This window comes from Dama dama, chromosome 30 (genome assembly GCF_033118175.1).
Source record: "Dama dama isolate Ldn47 chromosome 30, ASM3311817v1, whole genome shotgun sequence".
In the NCBI taxonomy this organism is placed as follows: domain Eukaryota; kingdom Metazoa; phylum Chordata; class Mammalia; order Artiodactyla; family Cervidae; genus Dama; species Dama dama.
In genome coordinates this window covers 79802298-79826351 of record NC_083710.1, presented here as the reverse complement: position 1 = coordinate 79826351, position 24054 = coordinate 79802298, and the positions used below count along the sequence as shown (strand labels likewise).

At 46.0% G+C, this 24054-nt stretch overlaps 1 protein-coding gene across 4 annotated transcripts in view; it reads right to left on the bottom strand.

Moving 5' to 3' along the window:
- Window positions 1–1184: 1184 nt before the first annotated feature.
- The window catches only part of CLYBL (citramalyl-CoA lyase), a 226028-nt gene continuing 203158 nt past the window's right edge, over window positions 1185–24054 (bottom strand). For 3 of the 4 annotated variants that reach the window (XM_061133087.1, XM_061133088.1, XM_061133089.1), the window contains exon 8: window positions 9744–10567. In XM_061133087.1, the coding sequence (XP_060989070.1) occupies window positions 10472–10567 (96 nt within the window). In that variant the 3' untranslated portion in view covers window positions 9744–10471. Of the gene's footprint in view, window positions 1301–9743; window positions 10568–24054 lie in introns of those variants that run through there. The other variant, XM_061133090.1, reaches the window with a different exon arrangement.

Below are 24054 nucleotides of genomic sequence, written 5' to 3'. Positions count from 1 at the left end.
TGTGTGTGTGTGAGAGAGAGAGAGAGAGAGAGAGAGAGAGAGAGAGAGATCCGGGAGGAGCAGCTGATGTCGGGGACGATGTCACAGAAACTATAGGGACAGATGGTGGCAAACTACAACCATGGGGCCAGCATGCTACTGGTTTCAAACTAGGAACCCTTTTCATTGAAGACTATGTCCCCAGAAACATCAAGTTTTAAAATGTAGTTCAACTGGAGATGGTTTTTATTTTCTTGCTATGAAGCCTGGGGTCCCACGTTCAGGACTCAAATGACCATATTCCGTGTCTACCGGAGAAGAGTGTCTGTTGCAAAGACATGTGACATTGAAGCCTCTCCACGAATAAGTCGGGAAACAGAACCATCGAAGTCTGGTATTTAGATTAGAAATACAAGTGAAGAAGGAAGGTTACCATCAGAAATGTGCATTTCTAAAGATATTCATTTGAAAGTTTTGAAAAAAAAGTAAAGCTCAGGCCCTGGGGCTTCTGGGTGTATGCACAAAATACAATAATTAAATTAAGTCCAGCAGTTAAAATTCCTCATAAAAAGAAAAAGCTGGAGCGCTTCCCAATGGGGAATGCTTGACTTAAAAGGAAGGTTTTACTCTGTGGCCTGAAGGTCAACAAACTTCGACTCTGTGGGAATGTATAAAATTTCTTACAGGGGTTCTCCTGTCTTTGTTTTGTTGAAAGAAAATAAAAGAGCAAAAAGGGACAAGTTTTGAAAATTCAAAAAATGAAGGTGCAGTCCTAAAATCATCACGATTTTTATAAACGCAGCACTGGAGGCTATGAAAACACGCTCTTTTCTGAGTACTAATGCAACACATATGCTCTCTGAGAAGGAAGGAAAAAGGCCAATGGCGCCTTTGGAGCAAACTGTTTTCAAATGTGCTCATTTTCAGAAGCAGTGCATGCAAATTCATGACCCATTTATTTGCTACTCATTTCGAAAATATTCGCCTGAAATAGTCTCATAAATATATGTCACAATTTAAAATTCCTTAGATGATGCAAAGACGGACTGATTTTCACAAAGCCAAGTTGTGAAAAAGAAAATGATTTGGGGGGATTCCACCCTCAGTCATCCAAAGTGGAATGTTTATCATAATTTGAAAATAACGTGTTTTTTTTTTATGAATAATCATTTACTGTTACCTTTCTGTCAATGTCCTCCCCCGAAGAAGTAAAGCTGAGAACGGGATAGAAAGCAGATTTTTTATCTCTTTAAGCTCTGTTACTCGTCAGCAGCCTTCTGGGCTCCCACGTGAGTTGCAGGCTGCACACTCATGATGTCTCCTGAAACATAAAGAACTAGTAACCAGTTTGCCAGATCCGCAGCTTCTTGATCACTTAACGGGAATCTGAATGTTGGCCCTGCTTTAAGACAGCACGATCAAAATGCCGGACATGAGAAATAGCAGCTTTGGCAGCAGTGTTTAATTTACTGAGTAATTAGCAGCCTCACTGACATTTCTCCATGGATTTCCAAAGTACAGTATTAGCTCTCCTCTGCACTCCGGCTCTCTGCAGTGAAATGGGCCAATAAACTCCCCTTGCCAAGTTCACAGTAAATGAAGGCCCACGGAGGGTCCTGGGGGGAGTTCACAGCTTAAGGACACTAGACTTATTACTTCCCAAATACAGACACGTCATAGGAAAAATTAATTTTTACCCACTTTTGTTTTCTTCCCTACGTTTGTTGATTACTTTTTGGTTTGAGAATTTGCTAGAAGAAGGAAGGTCAAAAATTATAAGGAAAAGGGAAATAGAAGGAGAACAGTGGATGGAGGGGCTGGATGGAATGAGAGGTGATGCACAGAAGGGTGGGGGCCACGGGGGGGCTGCAGGAGTTGGGGGCGGCCGAGAGGAGGCCTCATCCGGGAGTCCGGGTCCAGCTCCTTCAGCCCTCTCCTGGAACCCCTTTCCTTATACCAGCCACGACACCGTCCAGCCATTGGCCCCGCCTCCCAGGGGGCCATCCTGGCAAAACGGGCGCAGGGCTCTTTAGTCTGGGAGGGGCTCGGGGGGCACGAGGCTGCACTGGACGACTGGCCGTTTGAAGTCTGAGGACCTCGCACACCCTCGCCAGGGTCAGGCACCATCTCGGAGGGAGGCAGCTGCTGAAAAGGAGGCTTCAGCTATGTTCTCGTTGCTTCGAAAAACTCCTCTGGTGCTTCCTTTGTGGGGAGCGTAACGTGTCAGTCGGGGGGGTCCACGTCTGTGCACCCGTGCGGTTCAGCAATTTCATTTCCAGACTGTGGTCCACGTCTTGGTTTTGCCAGCTTGAGCAAGTCCACTGGAAGGGCCAATATTTGTACACATCTGGGAGGCGGGATGTCTGATGGAGGAAACTGAGGTCTCGGGGCCTAGTTGTAGTGAAAACACCTTCCTTGAGCTCCTGTGGGGGGGCCTGGGGGGCTGAGTGATGGGCAGGAGAGGGATCTGGACAGGCGTGGCAGTGTCCTTTGTTCAGCGCCCCCACGCTGTTTCAGGGACGCCCAGCCGCCCCCGTATACAAAGTATCACGGCAGAACTCTTGACCCAGTGCAGTGAAGAACCAGGGGAGGGCCAGCACGTTGTCTCTGGGGAGCTGGGCAGACTTCACAGAAGTGCTCTTTAAGCTGCGTCCTTGCAAAATGGTTAGGAGCTTGTTGGGTACCACGAGAGACAGGGGTGACGGCTCTTGCACAGCGCACTGCTTTTGCACCGCAGTGTCAGGCCCTGAAACCAGGCAGACCGAGTCCAGCTGCCCAGTGTCCAGGCCCTCCCCGGGGGACAGGCAGCATGTCGCTGGGCTGGCGTGGGAATGCCCGCGAGGCTCCTGGTGGCCGGGGCTCCCTCGCACCACGCTGGGAAGAGCATCACAGAGCCGCCCTGGAAGCCGCTGCCTGAATTCCAGTCCCTGGAAATTCCACGGAGGAAACGGATGTGTTCTTCTCCGAATTTGGGAGTTTGCATTATTAACACAGTTTTCCCAGAGATTCTAAGCCAGAAGTTCATGCTGGTTTAACAGTTCTTCCTTCCATGGAACCCAAAAGAGCCCATTAAAAAAAAAAAAAATTAAGACGCCTAGAGTGGGTAGTCTTCTGAAGGAAGTCTCCACACCACAAAGCTATGTCAGATGGAACGTTCATTTTTCTCTGGACTCTTTTCTGTGTCTGAATCACCAAAGCAACTGGATGCATTGTTTCAAGTCAAAACAAAACCCAAACCAGCTATGTGGCACTGTATAGACAAAAAACAAAAACAAAAAACACTCAGCTTTCTTTTCACTGGATTCACCTCCTTAGCTCAGTAGTTTTTTTAAGAAATGTATTTATTTTTAATTGAAAGGTAATTGCTTTACAATATTGTGTTGGTTTCTGCCATACATCGGCATTAGCTACATATTTTAATGCCAGGATATAGTCAGTGTTTGGTCTTCTTTGGTGTTCAGTGTATCAACTCTCTTACTGATGTAATGAAGGGGATCTGCGAAGTTCCTTCTAGGGCTTAGACTAACCTCTGGGACCATGTCCCATTTTCTCTACGTCTACATGCTGCACACCGCGTGACAGAGAAATTGATTCTGAGCAACCGAGAAGTTTGATGCAGTTGCAGGACTCCCCCCTGGGGTCAGTAGGTAGGCACAGGTGATCTGAGCGTGGGTGGTTCTTCCTGGTGATGGGAAGCTTTGTCTTTGACTCAGGGTTTGGCGGTGATACTCCAAGAAGTCTGGTCCCCTCTGCTCTTCTTGAACGTCTGTCCTGATTCCCGAACAGGAACTCGTATTGGAGAAAAACACCCTGAGTTGGCCAAATTCGGCCCTAAGACCCAGCGCAGCTTTCCAATTCCCGGTGTCCGGCCAAGGGCAGAATGGGGCCAAGACCCAGTGTGTTTGATCTCTTAGCAAATCTGACAAGCTGTTTACAAACACGCAGAAAGGCTGACTTCATTCCTCAGACCTCAGGCAGGACTCTGGTGTCAGGACTGCAGCCTGGCTGAACTCGTAGGGGCCAAAAGAATTGGGGAGAAGGAGATGAAATAGGTGGGGAAAAAAAAGTGGCTGGTTTTCAAAGCATATGGCGTGTAGTTTTTCAAAGGCTTCAGATTCTTAATTCGCACCTCTCTTGTTACTGTCGCTGCCCTAGCCAGTGGCACTTCTTTTTGTTTTGACATTTGACATTATTTTATGCCTTTACTCCTCTTTTCACTTCACAGAAGGACATTTTAATTTTAAAAGAAAAGTGCGCCGGGAACCAGTCCTGCGGCTTTCAGACTAGCTGTCTGGCATCCAGTCGGGCTCGAGAGGTGTTTGTTGAATGAATAAGGGAATGAATGAAGTGATTCTCTCGAAAAAGTTATGAGGAATCTTTACCTTTAGCAAAGGTTGGGCTATTTTTCTTCCGGAAACTCGGAATTATCACTTAAAGTATCCTCTATGGAATCTGATAAGAAAATTTAAAAAGAGGCTTTTCGAGCAAGTCACTAAAAAGCTCTCTGAAATGGAATGTTCCTTTTTCTCTTGACTCTAATATCGTGCTTGAATAAGAGGGCAGTGCCCCCCACCCCCTGCAATGACTGAAAAGCAAGGGGACCCCGATCCGCCACGGGTCCCCCGGTTAGGGATGGGCTCCGCGCTGGGCAGGCTCAGGGCTCCGGGCTTCGGTCAGGGACCCCTGGATCCAGGGATGCGCCGGGCGCTAGCAGGGACCCCAGGGCCTCGTCCCGGCGCCCGGCCGCGGCGCCGACCTGGGAGGAGGACACAGGGCCCCGCGGGTCCCGGGCGGGCGTGAGGGCCCCGCGCAGGTGTCGGGCCTGTGCGCGGGGGCCTGGGAGACCCGAGAGAGACGTTATTGTTGCACTGTAACGAGTCTGATTAACATGCTCCTGACACTTTCTCTTAGTTTCTCGGGCTCCTAGCAACAGCGCACAAAGGCGCGGGATTGTCCGGGCTCCGCGGGGACACGGGGCAGCCTTTGATCTGCCACCACTGCAGCGGGGCTGCGCGACGGGCTCGCCGGCTCGGGGCGGCCCGCGGTCCCGGCCCACTGCGCGCCCCCGCCCCGCCCGCCGGCCCGACGGCGCAGCCCCGGGAGCGGCCACCGCGCGGGCCGGGCCTCGCCGGCCGGGCCCGACGCCATACGCCCGGACCTCCGGCTTGGGGAAGCGCGGGTGGCGGCGACGCGGACTCAGCGCGCGGGAGTCCCGCGCGCGCGCAGGTCCTTCCGACGGGGCGCGCGGTCCCAAAGATCGGCCGCCCTTCCCGTCGCAAGATGCAAACGGTAAAACCTAGCGGGTCACTTAGAGTGGAAGAAAAAAAAAAAAAAAAAAAAAAGACAGGCGTGAGCAACAAACAAATCCTCGAATATTTTGTAAAACATTAAAAATTGTAAAGAAACATTCTGCAGGCTTCAGCCCGTTTAGCTTAATCTGTGCTCGATCTGAAGGCGCTAACGATGATTTCGGTATCCTCCTACAAATCACTTTCTTTTCGTCGCTGGCAGTTCTTATAGATTCGTAAGGAAATATGCTGCCAAATAGTTGCTGGAATTTAAACCAACTAACCACCACCATTCATCACAGAGCAGTAAAAAGCAGCCCGTTCCCACCGCGCCGGCTTTCAGGTACTAAGGCTTTGCAAGTCATTTATTTTCCATTTTGTTCATTCTCTTAACCCCTCACCCCATCCCGATTTAAAATAAAGTGCGGAAAGAAGGACTAAGGTTTTAACATTTCAGTGCTGAAGTCTGCTAATTACTTTCCCCCGAAGTTGCAACGTGGAAACCTCGCGGGGGTGGGTCTTGCGCCGGGAGGACAGTGTCCCCCAGCCTGGGGCTCAGGCTTTGCGGTTACAGAAGGTTCGGTGACCGTCCGCAGCATTAGCAGGCACAAGATCCTGCTGTTACTCTCAGGGCCCCTTTTGTACCATCAACTGCCTTCCAAGTACCAGAAGTAAAAATCAAAATCAAAACGGAAGACACTTAGCTTTCCAAGATAAAAAAGCAGAATGCCCTTCAAAAGAAAAAACGTGTATTAACTGCTCTCAAGACATCACTAGAAAATTCATCTTTCCTGTTGAAGATCATTTTCCTGACGTCCCAAAGAATTACTAGGGGCTGAGGTGTCATGATAACAACACGCATGTTTTAGGAGACAAACAGAAAACCCTCCATGGTTTGTTCCATTTACTCAGCAAAATATGCCAGGCAAGGAGTTACTTTGAAATTCAAACTGGAGGCGGCAAGTCTTCGTTCTAGAAGACACTTTTCCCAGTCAGTCCCTGAAGGAGAGGATATCCAGGCGGTTGGGGATTCAATACTTGTAAATCTGATGTCCAGGAACTTCCCAACTTGTACTCAGGACAGTACCTGACTCTGCTGGAGTCCCCCTCACCGTTTCAATAAAACATGATTATACTGATATAATCCTCTATACATTAAAATGAGGTTGTCACAGATTTTCATTAAGACCTCAGTAAAACAATGAAGACATTATTGGGCACCCCCCCTCAGGCAAGGTATTAGGGGATAAAACAATCTACACCACGCGGGTCCTATTGAGATTAATGAAAAAATTATGCAAAAAAAATCTCAATTTCATTTCCCCGTGACGGGGCTTTGCATACATACAGTCAGTCTTGCCTTACACCTGATGATTTATTAAACTAATCTGCGGTGATCACCACTGATGTTCTCAACTCAATCTTGTCCTGGCTCATTTTCTAAGTAATTGTTTCTCATTAGTTCTGATAATGTTTTAATAGTGTTACCCATAATTTAGCCCCCAAGAATTAATAACAGGGGGGTAATATGGCAAAGCAGCTTGTGATGAGCTGCACAAAATAGAAACAGGTATGGTTTTTAATTAATCAAATTACTGCAAGGTTCTCTTCTGATAGCCAGTCCACGCCTAGCTGGGAGGAATTCCCAGGTTGAACGTTGTCATGGACCAAGTGGGGTGAGCTCACCAGCTCCTGTTACCCACCCTGGATGACCTTAACCCACAGAAGCACCAAAGAGAAGTGGGTATGAAAACAGTGGGGATACCTCTTGCCTCCCAACATCTTTGTTCTTCTTTGACCCTGACTCAGCCCTTTTCTGGGTCCCTCATTAAGGTATGTGCTCAGAGAGTGGGAACCTTGGCCCAGATTTTTGACTCGCGTGGGTCCTAGTGTCATGAGCTTACCATGGTTGGGACCCTGGGGCTATGAGAAAGATGATAAATCTGATCCTTAGGGAGACTTAAACAACAAGGTGGTTTTGTTGGAACACAGTGTGGTTTGAGATGAAGGGTGTGGTGACTAGTCCAATATGGCCCAAATTCTGGGAACCTGTGGTCCCACTAGGGATGGCAGTGGGGAAGACCTCGCCAGGCCCAGCTCTCAGGACCACCTGGAGATCCTGCTGAGAGCATTGCTTTTCTTGAGGTCTGTATGCCTTTGCCCTGGCCTCTGGGGTCCCTTAAAGTGGGGCCTTGGCTCTCAGGGACCCCCAGCTTCCAGGAGGTCCACCTGTCAGGTTTGGGGGTTGCCTATGTAACAGGGGTGAAAATGAGGACGTCTCCCTTTCATGCTGTCAAAACCTGGGGCTGGGGGGAGGTTAATCTGGACCAGCCTGTTAGGATGGGCAGGGCAGCTGCATTGAAATGGGGGCTGCCTGTAGAAAGAACGAAGAAAGGCTTTTATTACCTTCTTTTGTTTAAGACAGGCTCTGCCTATGCTTCTGAAAACTAAGATCATGGCATCCGGTCCCATCACTTCATGGCAAATAGATGGGGAAACAAAGGAAACAGTGAGAGACTTTATTTTCTTGGGCTCCAAAATCACTGCAGACGGTGACTGCAGCCATGAAATTAAAAGACACTTGCTCCTTGGAAGAAAAGCTATGACCAACTAGACAGCATATTAAAAAGCAGAGACATTACTTTGCCGACAAAGGTCCGCATAGTCAAGGCTATGGTTTTTCCAGTAGTTATGTATGGATGTGAGAGCTGGACCATAAAGAAGGCTGAGCACCAAAGAATTGATTCTTTTGAACTGTGGTGTTGGAGAAGAGTCTTAAGAGTCCCTTGGACTGCAAGGAGAGCAAACCAGTCAATCCTAAAGAAATCAACCCTGAATATTCATTAGAAGGACTGATGCTGAAGCTGAAACTCCAATACTTTGGCCACCTGATGCAAAGAGCCAACTCACTAGAAAAAGTCCTGGTGCTGGGAAAGATAGAAGGCAAGAGGAAAAGGGGACGACAGAGGATGAGATGGTTGGATGGCATCACCGATTCAATGGACATGAGTTTGAGCAAACTCCAGGAGATGGTGAAGGACAGGGAAGCCTGGTGTGCTGCAGTCCATGGGGTCACAAAGAGTCGGACACACCTGAGCGACTGAACAACAACAAATGCTTCTGATATCCTGATGGTGTCATATTGCAGGACAAAATGAGAGGAAGCCTCCCTCTGCCTCCAAGCAGTCCTCCTGGATTTCAGTGTTCTGCGAAGCGGGGCCCGGCTGCACAAAAACTGTGGTTTTTAAACCACAGGTCGTGATTTACCCTGTGCACACCAACAGCCAGCCTTGGTGGGGACAGCTGCTCAATAGGTTGGTGGGGAGGGGGGTGGCTTCTTCCGTGACTGAGGCCCACTGCCACTGTCCGAAGTCCTGAAGCCCAGTTTGGCTGGAGGCTTGTCACCTCCAAGTTGGCTGAGACCCCACCTTCATCCTTGCAGCCCCTCTGAGGGAGGAGGAAGCAGGTTCCCACCTTTTTTTTTCCCCAAGTGGACACCAGCCAAGCACATCCCATCTCAGTTAAGAGATGATGTCTCCGCCCATCCCATGTTGGGGAGAATATTAGTTCATGTCTCAAGCCTGTATTTCCCAGGACTTGCCCAGCCTGGATCACATTCCTCTGCGTGTCTGTGGCAACCGCCCTGCCCAGGTGGTGGGTGCTGCGTGACCGCTTGTGGGCTTCTCCCACTTCGCTTGGGCTCCGTGGTGCCTTTCCTTGTATATAACCATCAGCCCTACTCCCCTCTCGGGCTTCCTGGAGGGCCTGGAAGAGGTAGGAGGAAAGCAAACCCCTGGTTGGGGCATGCGGTAGCGGCCACATAGTAGATAGAAAGGGCGTAGGAGGAGGTGAAAAATGAAAATTAAAAAAAAAAACAACTGTTTTCTATTTACAAATTTAAATAAACAGAACAGCCTTCCCCGCGGTGTTTGTCTAAGAGTGGCAGCTTTGCTGCTGTGTAGGTCATGAAAAGGTTGGTGTAGAGTTTAAAACTTCCCATTCTGTTAATTTCTTAAAGAACAGTCGTCCGGAGTCTCCACACAAAAGCTCATGATTTAATGAGGAGCAGAAACAAAATCTCTGATTGTTGGTGTTTCAAATTTCATTGGCGTCCTCTGGCAAACACAAGTTGATCCTTCGCGGCTTCAATACCCTTTAGCCTTCAATATAAGAGCACATGCTGAATAGGGAAGAATGGGTGGTTGTTATGTTTATTTACCCTTACTACAAGCTGGGTTAACCTCTTCAAAACAGCTTTACTAAGCCCGTTAACCACACCACCCATATGACCTGTAGCCGCATCTCTAATGTGATGCAAATCTCACAGGGGACCATATGCACCAGCTCGGAGGCATTGTGTCTTCTCAGAGGCTACAAGTTTATTGCTGAGGAGGCCCTGTCCCAGCCATACATTTACCGGGGGGAGATGGCCTCAATGGCAAACAGTTAAACAGGGAAATAAAGGGAGAGAATGGATGGTCTTGAGTTTCTGCACATTTATATTTTAATTGCTGGTAACAGTTGACCCAAAAGCATTCACCCAGGATGAGGGCTTTCAGAGTCATCACCTAGCAATTTGAGGAGAGGGAGGTTTCATTTTGGGGGAGAGGGTGGAGGTGAAAGCAATCAGTTTTGACGATTTATTTTTTACAAGGTATGTATATAAACCTGTATGGTCCTTAACTTTTCTATGCCATCTCTGTTGTTTTACCAGGTTACTAGTGAAATAAACACCATCCCTTCATTGAGTTGTTGTTTTTTAAAAGGTCGGCCTTTCTTAAAAATTATTTACGGTGTCATGTGAACAATGAACAATGTGGGAAACATCTAACATCAGCAGGGTGAAGGGAGTTTACGTATTCAGGAAAAATATGTTTTGTTAAAGACTTCACTTTCACTCACAGCCCATCTCTCCCCACTATTTTATCTCCCTGTGAAATCAGAAGTCCAAACTTGGAACACATCCGTAAACAGTAAAATCACACGCTTGGAACCAAAAAGAAGAAAGTTCATTTTTAGAGGAATAACTGGCCCCAGTGAGATAACCAAAAAAAGAAAAAAAAAAAATTGTGATTAACATGAACTGTAAACGGGGAAAGGCTCCAATCCAGCATACTAAGAAGTTGCCTTGAGTATAATGGTTTGTCTTTAAGAAAAACCACTGTATATGTTCAGCCCGCCTGATGAGAGCTTCATTTAGCAGATCACTTTTCCTTGATGGATGTGGCAAGCGTAACAATGTTCTGGGCCTGCTTCAGTAATGGCATGTCGATCATACTCCCTCGGAAAGTAAAGGCTCCCTGGAAGACAGAGAATACAAACTTCCTGAAAGAATGCTCGGAAATTATAGGCTTCCTTTCTGTGCACACTTGTACGACAAGAACATTTCAGATTCCACCTGAATTATACTGACTTTCCTACCCAACTTTTGAGAAAGCCAAAGTAAATTACAGGGGACAGACTTCTTTTCTTCCTCCTAAAGAGGGGGAGAAAAAGAAAAACCCTTTAGCATTTTAATGGAGAGGAAAAACCATCAGACACGAGATATTGGAAACTGTTCATTTAACTCTTGAAATCAAGCAGAAAATAAGGGTGGAAGGAAAATGTAAATACTTCCTTATATGCTTTTTGAAATATTGCATAGAAGTGTGAAAACAGTAATACACTCTGGCAACTGATTGTTGTTGGAGTAAATAATTGTATGGTCAGGTTAACGGGAGAATGCTTCCTTCTTGCTGTAACCTAATTGTGGGGTAGCACTGTTGTGTGATGGGAAGACATAAGGTAGAAATACACTGAGTAGAAAGAGATCCCTCTGTCTGTCAGTACACATTCTTCAGGAAAGGATTAAAGTGACAGGGGCCGTGGGTCCACAACAGAGAAATCATAGCTCTGTTGAACGGTGAGCCTGGAAAGAACCTGCAATCTCTTGGTTTATCCCCATTTTAGAGACTCACTTTTTAAAGTCTATATTCTTATTTATTTATTTATTTGGATGCACCGGGTCTTAGTTGTGGTCTATGGGATCTAGTTCCCTGACCAGGGATCAAACCCTGACCCCTTGCGTCAAGAGTGTGGAGTCTTAGCCACTGGACCACCAGGGAAGTCCCCCAAGGCTCCCTTTTTTTTTTTTTTTAAACCTTTTGTAAATATTTATTGAATGTATCACATGATCTCAGTCCTGTTCTAGGTGAGGACTCTGAGGCCCAAAGAAGTTAACACGATTTTCCAAGGTCACTTCACTAGGAAAAGTGAGAGCTGGGGCTAGTACTTGGGTCCCAGAACCCCAAGCCTTCGTTAGAGACTCACACGTTAAGAGGACAAAGAAGTTTCTTTAGTGCCTCAGAAAAAAGAAGAATTAAATGGACAGAAGCAGCATGCCCAGAGTCTGAAGTTAATGTCTTGTTATCCGTTTTCTTTTAATCACTTCTTTTTGCCGTTTACAATCATAGCTCTTCTTTTTTCAAAAATATTCCCTGATGGCTCTGATGGTAAAGAATCTGCCTGCAATGCAGAAGACCTGGGTTCAATCCCTGGGTTGGGAAAATCCCCTGGAGGAGGAAATGGCAACCCACTCCAGTATTCTTGCCTGGGAAATCCCATGGACAGAGGAGCCTGGTGGGCTACAGTCCGTGGGGTTGAAAAGAGTTGGACACGACTGAGCAACTAACACTTCCACTTTCACGTTATTTATTTGGCTGTGCCGGGTCTTAGTTGCGGCATTTGGACTCTAGTTCTCTGATCAGGGATGGAACTCCAGGGCCCCCTACATCGGGAGCCCAGGGTCTTAGCCACTGGACCAGCAGGGAAGTTCCGTGATCGTAGCTCTTCTTAATTCCTTTTCTTTCTAACTGTTGGTCAGTTTGTGGGTGTGAGTGGGGAGCAGGTAGTCTTTTGGGACCTGGAGGTGGTTGGAGCAATCACGGCCCTCATGAATGGTCCATTCGTATATTGTCGTTGCTGTTGTTTATCGCTCAGTCGTGTCCGACTTTCTGTGACCCCATGGACAACAGGACAGCAGCAGCACAACAGGCTCCTCTGTCCTTCACCATCTCCTGGCGCTTGCTCAAGCTCATATCCATTGAGTCAGTGATGCCATCCAACCATCTCATCCTCTGTCGTCCCCTTCTCCTCCTGCCCTCAATCCTTCCCAGCATCAGGGTCTTTTCTAATGAGTTGGCTCTTTGTGTCAGGTGGCCAAATTATTGGAGCTTCAGTTTCAGCATCAGTTCTTTCAGTGAATATTCAGGGTTGATTTCCTTTAGGACTGACTGGTTTGATTTCCTTGCAGTCCAAGGGACTCTCTAGAGTTTTCTACAACACCACAGTTCTAAAGCACCAATTCCTCAGTGCTCAGTCTTCTTTATGGTCCAACTATCACATCCATACATGACTACTGGAAAAACCATAGCTTTGACTGTACAGAACTTTGTTGGCAAAGTAATGTCTCTGATTGGTATATACTGCCATTCATATATACTGCCTTCCAGTTGTGGATTTTACAAGCATCACACCTCAACAATCAATATTGTCATTATTCAAGACTTCGGGATGGTCTCTTGGGCTCCCCGGAAACCCTCACCCCTTATAATAATATAGAGTTATACACAGAATGAAGGTTAAAAAAACTGGCAGGGACTCCTTAGCAGTGACTCTGAAATTTATTTACTTATCAAAAATTATAATTATATAATATGGAGAAATATAAAACAAAATAAAATTATTGGAGGACAATTGCTCTACCATTGTGTTGGCTTCTGCTATGAAATTTATTTTTTAATCAAGAGAGATTTAAAAGTCATTAGGATTAGAATCCTCCCCAGTGCCTAGCCTTCTCAGCCTTGAAATGAGAAATCTGATTCAGATGAACACCTGCGTGGTCAAAAATCCTACACTGTGAAGCCATTTTCCAACCTGCCCATTTTACTCTTTGTACCACCAGATTTGGTCTTTGCCTAATTTCATTCAGCCTGGAGCTAATTTCGATCATCTCTGTGACCATGATGAATTTGGTGACTTTGGTTAGAAGTTGTAAGATACTCTGGGTTAGTGTGACAGGTGGAATCAGGGCGTGGGGCTCATGCTGCTTTACACGCCAATCGTCCAGTTTTCTTACTGGAGTAAATGGTGAAGACCAAAGGCCTCCTGGTTACCCGCCTACCGAGTGGATCACGGCCCTGTAAAACAGCACATCTGTCCTGCAAACGCTTCAGTAATAGGCTGGAGAGATGAAATTAGCATAGATGGACATGAAATCAGAATGCTGCACAGAGAATCAAGGTGATGGCTTTGGGTCTATGCCATGTTCCCTGAATCTGCTTTGAATTCCGTGTGCACCTTGGAGATGCAAAATATTTCACATAGAGTTTCAAGACAGGGAGATCATTTCATTCTTTTATGGTGGTGGATTTTGCTTGACTTCCTTTGTTAAGCTTAAGCTGGAAAACCAAAGTTAACATTTTTGTTCTTTGTGTCCTTCATCCTGCAAACTGAGGATTTTAGTGTTAAGAATCCGGCTTCCTAGTATGAATGTCCTCCTGCTTTCGTGTATCAACCTAGAATATGGTTGGTCTTTTGTTTTTGTTTTTTGAGCATACCAGGCAGGCACGTGGGATCTCAGTTCCCTTACCAGGGATTAAACCCATGCCTCATATAGTGGAAGTATGGAATCTTAACCGCTGGACTGCCAGAGAAGCCCATGGTTGGTTTTTTAACACAGGGATCCACAAGTGAAGTTGAATAGTCTGCTGGTCAAGATTCAGAAAACTGAAGACTGTCAAAAGCTATTTGCATTTGTGGGGAGGGTTTGAAACATTCCTTAATGAGTGATTTTAGATAAGTTTTGGTTTCACAGCTCAATGCATTTCTGAGAAATTGGTGGACCATCCTGGAAAGAAGAGGTGGGGCTTCCCTGGTGGCTCAGTGGTGAAGAATCTGCCTGCCAGTGCAGGAGACATGGGTTCAGTCCCTGATCTGGGAAGATCCCACGTGCCAAGGATCCCAACTAAATCCAAGCGTCACAACTACTGAGCCTGTGCTCTAGAGCCCAGGAGCTGCAACTCCTGAGCCCACTTGCCGCTACTGCTGAAAGCTCTGCAACAATAGAAGCCACTGCAATGAGAAGCCCCGTGCACAACTAGATTTGCCCCCACTTGCTGCAACTAAAGAAAAGCCTGCACAGATCCAGTACAGCTATAAATAAATATATAAATAAAAAGAAGAGGGAACTTCCATCAGCTTGAAGAGTTGGGCTATGATTTGGTTTAAAAATGCCTTTAAGAGTCAGAAAGAGAAACATCGTATTCTAACACATATATACGGAATCTAGAAAAATGGTACTGAAGGATTTATTTACAGGGCAGCAATGGAGAAACAGACATAGAGAATAGACTTATGGACATGGGGAGAGGGGAGGAGAGGGTGAGCTGTATGGAAAGAGTAACAGGGAAATTTACATTACCATCTGTAAAATAGATAGCCAACAGGAATTTGCTGTATGGTTCAGGAAACTCAAACAGGGGCTCTGTATCAACCTACAGGGGTGGGATGGGGCAGGAGGTGGGAGTGAGTTTCAAAAGAGAGGGGATATATGTGTCCCTAAGGCTGATTAATGTTCAGGTTTGACAGAAAACAACAAAATTCTGTGAAGCAGTTATCCTTCAATTAAAAAAAAAAAAAGCCTTAGAAGTAGTAAGTCATTCATGGTAACCTGGTGTGCTGCAGTCCATGGGGTGGCAAAGGGTGAGGCATGACTTAGCAACTGAACAACATTCTTGGTTAAAAACCTTAATAACCATCACTACAGCAATAAGAAAGAAAGAAAGTGAAAGTGAAGCTGCTCAGTCATGTCCGACTCTTTGCGACCCCATGGCCTGTAGCTCACCAGGCTCCTCCGTCCATGGGATTTCCCAGGCAAGAGTACTGGAGTGAGTTGCCATTTCCTTCCCCAGGAGATCTTCCTGACACAGGGATCGAACCCGCGTCTCCCGCATTGCAGGCAGATGCTTTACCCTCTGAGCCACCAGTGATTCGGTATAGCAACAATAACGGCTCTAATTTCCTGAGCAGTTCCTAGCCCAGGACTGTGACATGCTTTATTTCATGTAACGCTCTCCACAACCCCGTGAGGTAAATACGATGACCCACGCCCATTAACAAATTGTTTTCCTTTTTCTTTTCAATTATAGAAAAAACAAATAACCTAAGTTCACCATCTTAACCATTTTTAAGTGTGCGGGCCGGTAGTGTTAAGTAGATTCACTCTGCTATGCAATAGACCTTGAGAATTTCCTCAGCTTGCAAAAGTGAAACGCAGTCCCATCAGACAGCTACTCCCCATTACCCTTCCTCCATCCCCTGGCCACTCTGGTTCTATGAGGATGTATCCATTCCCATATTATAACTGAGGGAACAGAGGCACAAAGAAACTTCTATGAGTCTGCCCTGTAGTTCTTAAGTACAGAACTGGGATAACACCTAGCTCTATTTGATGCAAAGTGTGACCTCCAGGCCTGCACCCTGGGTTTGTGGATTGTTCTCTGGGTGGGTTGCCTGGCCACCCAAACAAGAATCATCTGGTGGGGAGGCCGCTTGTTAAAATGCAGACTCTTGGGCTCCATCCGATGAGGTTTCATGCAGAAGGTCCGGGGGTTGGCAGGGAGCCCTCTGATGATTTGAATGCTCACTGAAGTTTGAGAAGCTCCATGTTTTAGCTCTCTTGGGTAGCAATAGTTAGGCTGGCTTTGACATGGGTACAGCTCCATCTTTGCTCTCAAGAGATGCAGGTGCCATACAATGCAACAAGAATTAGAGAAAAAGCCAGTGTGGTCTGTAAAGAGATTCGAGGCCTGGAAAGGCTGCCCTTCTCCCCGGTCAGGTCCACGTCTGACAGTTTGCACTGCTGACTTAGACGTGATACTCTGTACCTAGTGATTCCCCCCAGTGTTTGCTTCCCCCCAGAGCTGCCATGGGGCTTCGGCTCTGTGCACAACAGCTTTTGTTCAGCTATTACCTATTAAGTTATTTGTTGTAATAAATCACTAGTCAGCCACTTTGGCACATCTTTCTATACACATGTAAACGGCTTCAGCCTCCTGTAAGTGAAGAGCAGTTATCACCTTAGCATAGTTGTTATCTGCATAGGAAGGGAAACAATTATTTATTGGGCTGTAGGTTTTCTAACATCTGGGTCATTGCCTGGTGGTGAGATAGGCATTGAAGTAACATGAATGTTATCAGACCCTGATGTTCCTCAAGGGGGGAGAATCTGACTTACAATTTGTTGGCAAAAGGATGGGTGTCGATGGTGGTGACAGTAGTAATCACATGTATGGGAAATAGTTACATGCTTTGCATTTCTGGCACTTAGCACTTGCAAATTTTTTTCTCTGGAGTACTAAAAGAGTAATTTTCTAGCATCCATAAATGAATATTATTCTTTCCCTACTCACTGTATTTTCCAACAACTTCTTCGGGCATTCAGGGAGTTCTCTTTGGCACATTCCCATGATGGCGTTGCTTACGTCAGAATGAATGATAATATGTGAGCACAGTTGTTATAGTCCTTTATTCAGAGTAACATTCTCTTTTTTCCTCTATGATGATGTCTCTTATTTTAAATTAACTTTATTGGAGCTTAGTTGCTCTACAATGCTGTGATGCCTTCTATGGTAGGCTAAGTCTTATGCCCAGTGTATTATTTACCTCACTACAGTTCCTAGTGAATTCCTAGAACTTTTAGTCAGCGTTGACCACTATGGAATTTGTGGTCTTGTTTGTGTCCTCTTCTTGCTAAAATCTCTTAGACCCAGCCCTGACATCCCATCACATAGCTCTTCCTTACTCCCAAACTTAGCTGTTCCCGATACCCCTCGATGGGGGAAACGATGCTCTCACAGAGACTCTGATGGGCACTGTTTCATTCTTTCTTCCCCGCTTCCATCCTATCACACTTGGAGTCCTTGGACAGGTCCTAGGATGGCCTGGGTCCCCTCACAATTTGGTTAATGGGTAAGGATTTGAGCTTGGGTACCAGGCACCCGGAGTTCAGTGGGGAGGCTGTCAGCCCCCAGGCTGGCTAGCAGAGGTCTCACTGAGAGAGTGTTGGGACATTCACAGGGGAGCTGCATCTTCCTAACTGGGACCATGAGGTTATTTTTCTAGAATATCAGATAAGATCACCCTCTTCCTTAAGCCTTGCTTTATCTCCTGTTGGATTTACAGAATCAAGTGCAACCTCCTTAGAGGGAGCCCAAGGTTCCCTGTGATGAGACCACACCCTGTCTCTGCTCTCTGCTTTGTCTCCTGCCAGTCCACACACACAGACACACACACACATACACGCGCGCACGCGCGCGCGGGCTCATGTGCACCCCTCCCACAGGCTCTGCTCTCTGATCTGATGGTCCTTTCCCTGACTGTCCAGCAAACTGCTGCTTATACTTCAAGACGACAGAAAGATGTCATGTCTGTGAAGCCCTGGTTGGGCTCATTTCTCTCCCTCCTTCCCTCACACACCCCCTTGTCATAACCCTTGTCACACTCTACTGTGGAGAAGGAAATGGCAACCCACTCCAGTGTTCTTGCCTGGAGAATCCCAGGGACAGAGGAGCCTGGTGGGCTGCCGTCTATGGGGTTGCACAGGATTGGACACGACTGGAGCGACTTAGCAGCGGCAGCGGCACACTCTACTGTAATTATTTCTTTACATTGCCTTCTTTCTCACTGAGAAGCCCTTGAAGACAGGGTCTCCTATATCTTTGAATCCCCAGCATCCAAAACAAGGTTTTGAGTGAAGCTTGGCTCTTCTGTGGGGCCTGAGCTGGGTGACAGAGGGGAGAATGACTTGGGAAGACAGGATCAACCTTACCTTTCTGCTCTCGTTTATCTGCAAGTGTCTTTGTTCCGTGTGCTCCTTCCCTGGCCTGGTCATACTCCCTGGTGAGTTGGCTGAGCCTCCAGTAGGACACAGGGATAGACCGAAACAAATGCGATGCTGGGTTGGGGTCAGGTTAACTCATGCAAATGACTTAACGGTTTAAAAGTGCAAGCGAGTCCATCTGTAAGTGGTGCTTAAGGAATTAGAAGCTACAGAAAGAGCCACCAAATGGGGTGGTTTGGCCTGGGAAAGGCTTTGGGGGACCTGGAACTTTGAAGGTCAGCTTTAGAAGGTTAGGGATGCCCACTGAAGGTCAAGAGAAGGGCAGGGGGAATGGAGCAGTGCATCCAGACATGTGAGTGGGGTTGGCCTTCTGTTCTCTGCCCTCTGTGCCTCTGGTCACCAGTGACTCAACAGATCAAGCAATATGAAGGACCGCGGTATAAGCTACTGGCTCACTCTACTGAGGAAGGGGTTTCTCCAGGGCCTGAGGAACCAGAGCTTACTTTCGCATCAGTGAAAGCCATCCGGAAGAGGAATAACAGACTTCCCCTAGGACAAAGCGCATGGGACTCCGTCTCTGCTCAATGCAGTGAGACTGCAACCCACAGGACTCCCTCTGTTCTCCCTGTCTGCCCTGGCAGGCCCGAGACTCACTCATCCCTGGACCCCAAGGAGAGGAAGTTAAAGCACTTGTTTTTTCCTTTATTCTGAGTAATTTTTCCTCTGTTCTAGGATAGTCTGGGGATCCAACAATTTGACTTACAGATACAAAGGTAAATCTTTGTATCTGTAAAAAATATATATCTTTTTAAAGGAACTCCTTGGTGGCTCAGATGGTAAAGAATCTGCCTGCAATGCAGGAGACCCGGGTTCTCCCTGGGTCAGGAGGATCCCCCGGAGAAGGCAATGGCAACCCACTCTAGTATTCTTGCCTGGAGAATTCCATAGACAGAGAAGCCTGGGGGGCTACATTCCATGGGGGTCACAAAGCATCTGGGTGACTAACACTTTCATATGAGTAGGACAGGACTAGAATCTAGGGTTTTTCACCCCAAATCTCAAACTCTTCCTACTAATCAGTATATTTCAAACTATGACTGGTAACTATGGTACTTAAGATGATTATAGAAAAATTAATATCCAAAATTTTAATATATATTATTTTACATATACTGTATTTTAAAATTTTATTTTGACGTGACATAAAAAATGTCTAAACTGTTATTTCAGAGATATCATTACTTGAAATAAGGCTGAAAAGATTAATGCTATACAGAGAAGGTCCAGATAAACAAATATGTGAAAACATGATTTTAATAACTGACTTGGGAACAACTGAAATGCAGTGTGCTTTCATTCAGAGTTCCCACTTGGAAGCTCTTAACTATAATTATTATGACGGCAGAAACACCAAAGGATATTTTCAGTGAGAAAAAAATTCAATAATAAAAATGTGAATGACATTTTAAGTCCTCAAAATACCCAAAGCATTTGTAAGAAGGATTAAAGGAGGTGACATTTGATCCTTGTATGTGCTTCTGAATATCAGTAACCCTTTGTGTTATGGATAAACATCTTTTAAAACTGCCATGGACAATGAAAGAATACTATTGAATACTTGGGAAATAGAGAACATGTTTTTCTTTTTTTAAACACTTTAAATTGGAGTGCTCATTTGATAGGTATTTTAATATTTTGAATTAAAATTCAATGACCATTTATTCCTATGACCAGAGAATTTGCAGATGCTCCTGTATCTCCACCTGAAATTTCTAAAAGGTCAACTGAAGTCATTCAACATGGGCAATTCACGTTGGGCTGATTTGTCATTACTCCTGGCACCGAGATTCTGATGGGTGATGTTCCTCAGCCCTTGATGGGGAGGCCCTTTAAATGATTCATAAGAATGTAACAGTTGGAATATTTGAAAGGGGTTCATTTTGTTCCTGATTGGGGAATACAGTGACCATTTAGGCCTGTGGAACTGCTGCAAGAGGATCCCTTCTGCCCCGGCCTCGGAGCATGGCCTCAGAGGGGGTGTCCGGAGCTGGGAATCGTGCACCCTGGGCAGCCTGTCAGGTTTATCTTCTATGTTCTAAACGGTGGAAAAGCCTGGAGAAGCTCCATCCTTAGCCCTTGCATCCTCCCTCCTGTCTTTTCCCCTGGAGCTGTCTGGCTTGAAAAAGAGAGCACAGAACCCTCCTTGGAGAATGGGATGAAGGGGTCTGTACGCCCCCCGTGTCAGTCCACAGCCAGGTCAATGCTGCCCAAGAGGGCGTGCGGGTCGTCCATTCAAGCAGCCCTTCTGTGACTTTCTACCAAGCAGAGAAATGGGTAGCTCCCCGGGTGAGCGCATTCTCAGTGGCACTCAGGAGCCTGCAGCTGAAACAAACAGCCATGCACAAAGACACACGGAGAGAAGGGACCTGCTTCTCAGGGGTCTCTCACTTGGGGCAGTGGCTAGGAATATGGGCTTTCTGCTCAGCTCCACCTGAATTTGTTTTTTTTCCCCCTGCACTGGGTCTTTGTTGCGGTGCACAGGCTCTGCCTTGCAGTGTGGGGGCTTTCTCTAGTTGCCCCCAGCAGAGGTGACTCTCGAGTTTCGGCGCCCTGGCTGTAGAGCATATAGGCTTCAGTAGCTGTGGCCCATGGGCTTAGTTGCCTTGCAGCAGCATGTGGCATCTTCCCGGATCAGGGACTGAACCCGTGTCCCCTGCACTGGCAGTGTGCGCGCTCAGTCACTTCAGTCATGTCCGATTCTATGTGACCCTGTGAACCATAGCCCACCAGGCTCCTCTGTCCATGGGATTCTCCAGGCAAGAACGCTGGCATGGGTTGCCATTCCGTTCTTCAGGAGATCTTCCCGACCCAGGGATCGAACCCGGGTCCCCTACGTTGGCAAGTGGATTCTTAAGCACTGAACCGCCAGGGAAGCCCTCCAACCTGAATGTGAATCCAGGCTCTGCCTTTTTCTAGCTTTGAGTGATCAGAGCGTCTGTAAAATGAGGATGATGATCCTACCCCTTGTAGGGTTGTTGTGAGGATTAAATAAAAGCAGCTACATCACTTGACCGGCTCTCAGTGCGTGGGAGCTGCGACTGCTACCTCCACTACCATCGCCGGCACCGCGGCTGCGGTCCTGCCCCCAGCGAGCCGCTGCCACCCGACCGCCAGGGCGATCACCTCCACCTGCGGCTGTTCCCGCCGCCAGGACCGCCGCCACCCCACTGCGGCTGTTCCTGCTACTGCCGCCGTCAGAGAAGGTGCCATCCGGCTTATCCCAGAAAGGGCCAGGGAGAAGCAGAGCGTCGGATTATGACCAGACGTGAAGATTCCAGACTAGCTTTAAGGGTTCTGAGAGTCATGTGCATTCTAGGAGATGTTTGAGAACAGGATGCCTCCCCCCTCCCCAAAGCTTCCTGTTCCCTCTGCTGCTGCTGCTGCTAAGTCACCTCAGTCGTGTCCGACTCTGTGCGACCCCACAGACGGCAGCCCACCAGGCTCCCCCGTCCCTGGGAGTCTCCAGGCAAGGACACTGGAGTGGGTTGCCATTTCCTTCTCCAATGCATGAAAGTGAAAGGTGAAAGGGAAGTCGCTCAGTTGTGTCCGACTTTTAGCGACCCCGTGGACTGCAGCCTACCAGGCTCCTCCGTCCATGGGATTTTTCAGGCAAGAGTACTGGAGTGGGGTGCCATTGCCTTCTCTCCTGTTCCTCTAAACGCTTCTAAATCACAGATTGATTTGTCCCTGTAAGAAATGAGACTCAGAGGTGCTATGTATTTGACCCAGCACCAGTATTTGAAAACAAATGCATTTTAGAGAATTAAAAACAAAAAACAAAACAACAACTTAGAATATCTGCTGGAGGAGGTTCTAATCAAAGGCAGGTGACCAGAAGTTGGGAGCCAAAATCAGGCCAAGAATATACCACATGGAAAACTACCTTCCAAAGGAAACAACTGGATTTCTAAGCACATATTTATAAGCTTGAGGCGTCGGTCAAACAGTACAGTTTTCAGTAGCCAGTAAGCAGGAAAAAGGAAAGGTATAGTATAAAAAGAGGAAATTCTTGGGAACATGGGAACTCAGTGGATGTAAAATGAAGATTATCGTTAACACTTTGCTTCTTAATAAGGAAGCATGAAATCATTTAGCTTGAGCTCTATACAGGAAGTAGAAACACTCATGTGTTGGACAGTAGTAAGATTAATTTGAGACTCTGCCATAACTTTAGGAAACTGGTGAAGTAAAGGAGAATTAGTAGAAGATCTGGAAGATGAATGTGGAAGGGAAGGTAGAGGTGGCTGAACAGTAGGGAGGAGAGCTGAGGTGAATGTTTGGGTCAATTATCTTAATGCGTGACCTGTCCTGAGCTGTCCGCTTGCACAGATGCAGTGTCTCCATGGACCAGAGCCTCTTTACTTCACAGACAGATAGGGAGACCAAAGGTGCCTTCTAAGATTCTTCTCAGAACCCACTAAATGTAGGCAACAGGCTTTATCTTTTAAAATATTCAGGCAGAATGATCAGGACAGGAATCGAGAAGGCTTTAAATATCTTTTGATAAGGAAATCTGGAAAAATCAGGCCAACTATGCCACACGGCAGGCTACCTACCGAGGTGAAACAATTGGATTTAAAAGCATATTGCAATCTAAAGGAGTTTCAGCATTTGCCAGCAAATTAGAGGGTGTGCTTAATTTTCTGTTTTTTAAAAAAAATAGCTTTATTGAGGTATAATTTGCATACCGTAAAGTTCACCCATTGTTAAGTATATAATTCGTTGACTTTTACTAATTACATAGAATTCTGCAACTATCAATGCTCAGATTTTTTTGAAACTAGAAATCTTGTTGGAAAATATTTTATTTTTTAATACTGAGATAAATGTGTAAATACCTTGAATTTAATATTTTATGTCAGAATATTTTATGTCAAATTTAAGCTGATATTACTATGAGAAAAGCAGAGAATGAAGGCCATTTTATAGCAGCTTGAAGCTAAGACCAATAGTTTTAAACTTCTTCTATTTTATATGTTGTAGTCTTATTCTTTCTTTGGAAAATACATCTAAACAAACTAACATTAACTAGAAGGCACTTTAAATTTTTTTTTGGCACTTTAAATTTTAAAACACTAAAATATAAATGATAAATAATAACTGATGAAATAATTAGTGAAAATTTTTTTCTTTCAATTTTTCTAGAAGGGGAAAAATGTCAGCATCATATATATTGTTAAAAAGTACAACGAATAATTTCTTTTTAGCACTGTCAGAAATTTAGAAACCAGCTAGCTAAATAGTATTTGCTAAATGTGTATTGTGTACTGATTTCTAAGATGCTGCAGGAGGATGTACAGTAGGGAAAATTCTTTACTCTCTGGGCTAGAGGTAAGAAATGCCCCCACTTTTTTTTTTCCCACTGAGGTCCACTAACTTAAATGGAAAAAAAAATAAGAGAATTCTAGAAACTCTTGCTTTCTATTTTTTAGTAAAATAAAAGCTCCATTTGCCTGCTTTTAATATTAAAAAGAATTAAAGAATTCTTTAATAAGCACCACAAAATATCAAAGGAATGCTCTGAACCCCTCTAGTATAATCAGCAGAAGGAGAGAAGGTAGGGGACAGGGGTGCAGTGGTGGAGATGATGTGGTAAGAAAGGAAGAGAGAGAGAGACAGAAAAAGAGAAAACCAAAAAAATCCACGTAAATGGATCAGGGAAGGCAGAGGAAGGACATGTACAGAAACACACGCAGACCCATACATCCTGAGAGGGAGAAGTCCCGTAAGAGGGGATGAGAGAGAAAGACGTCTGAGAGTAAAGCCACCCTTTCATGGCCCTTGCTTGGTTCTTGCTCTTAAAGGAGCTAAAAGGCATGGTGTATTTCTGCAACCACAGGTGTAAGT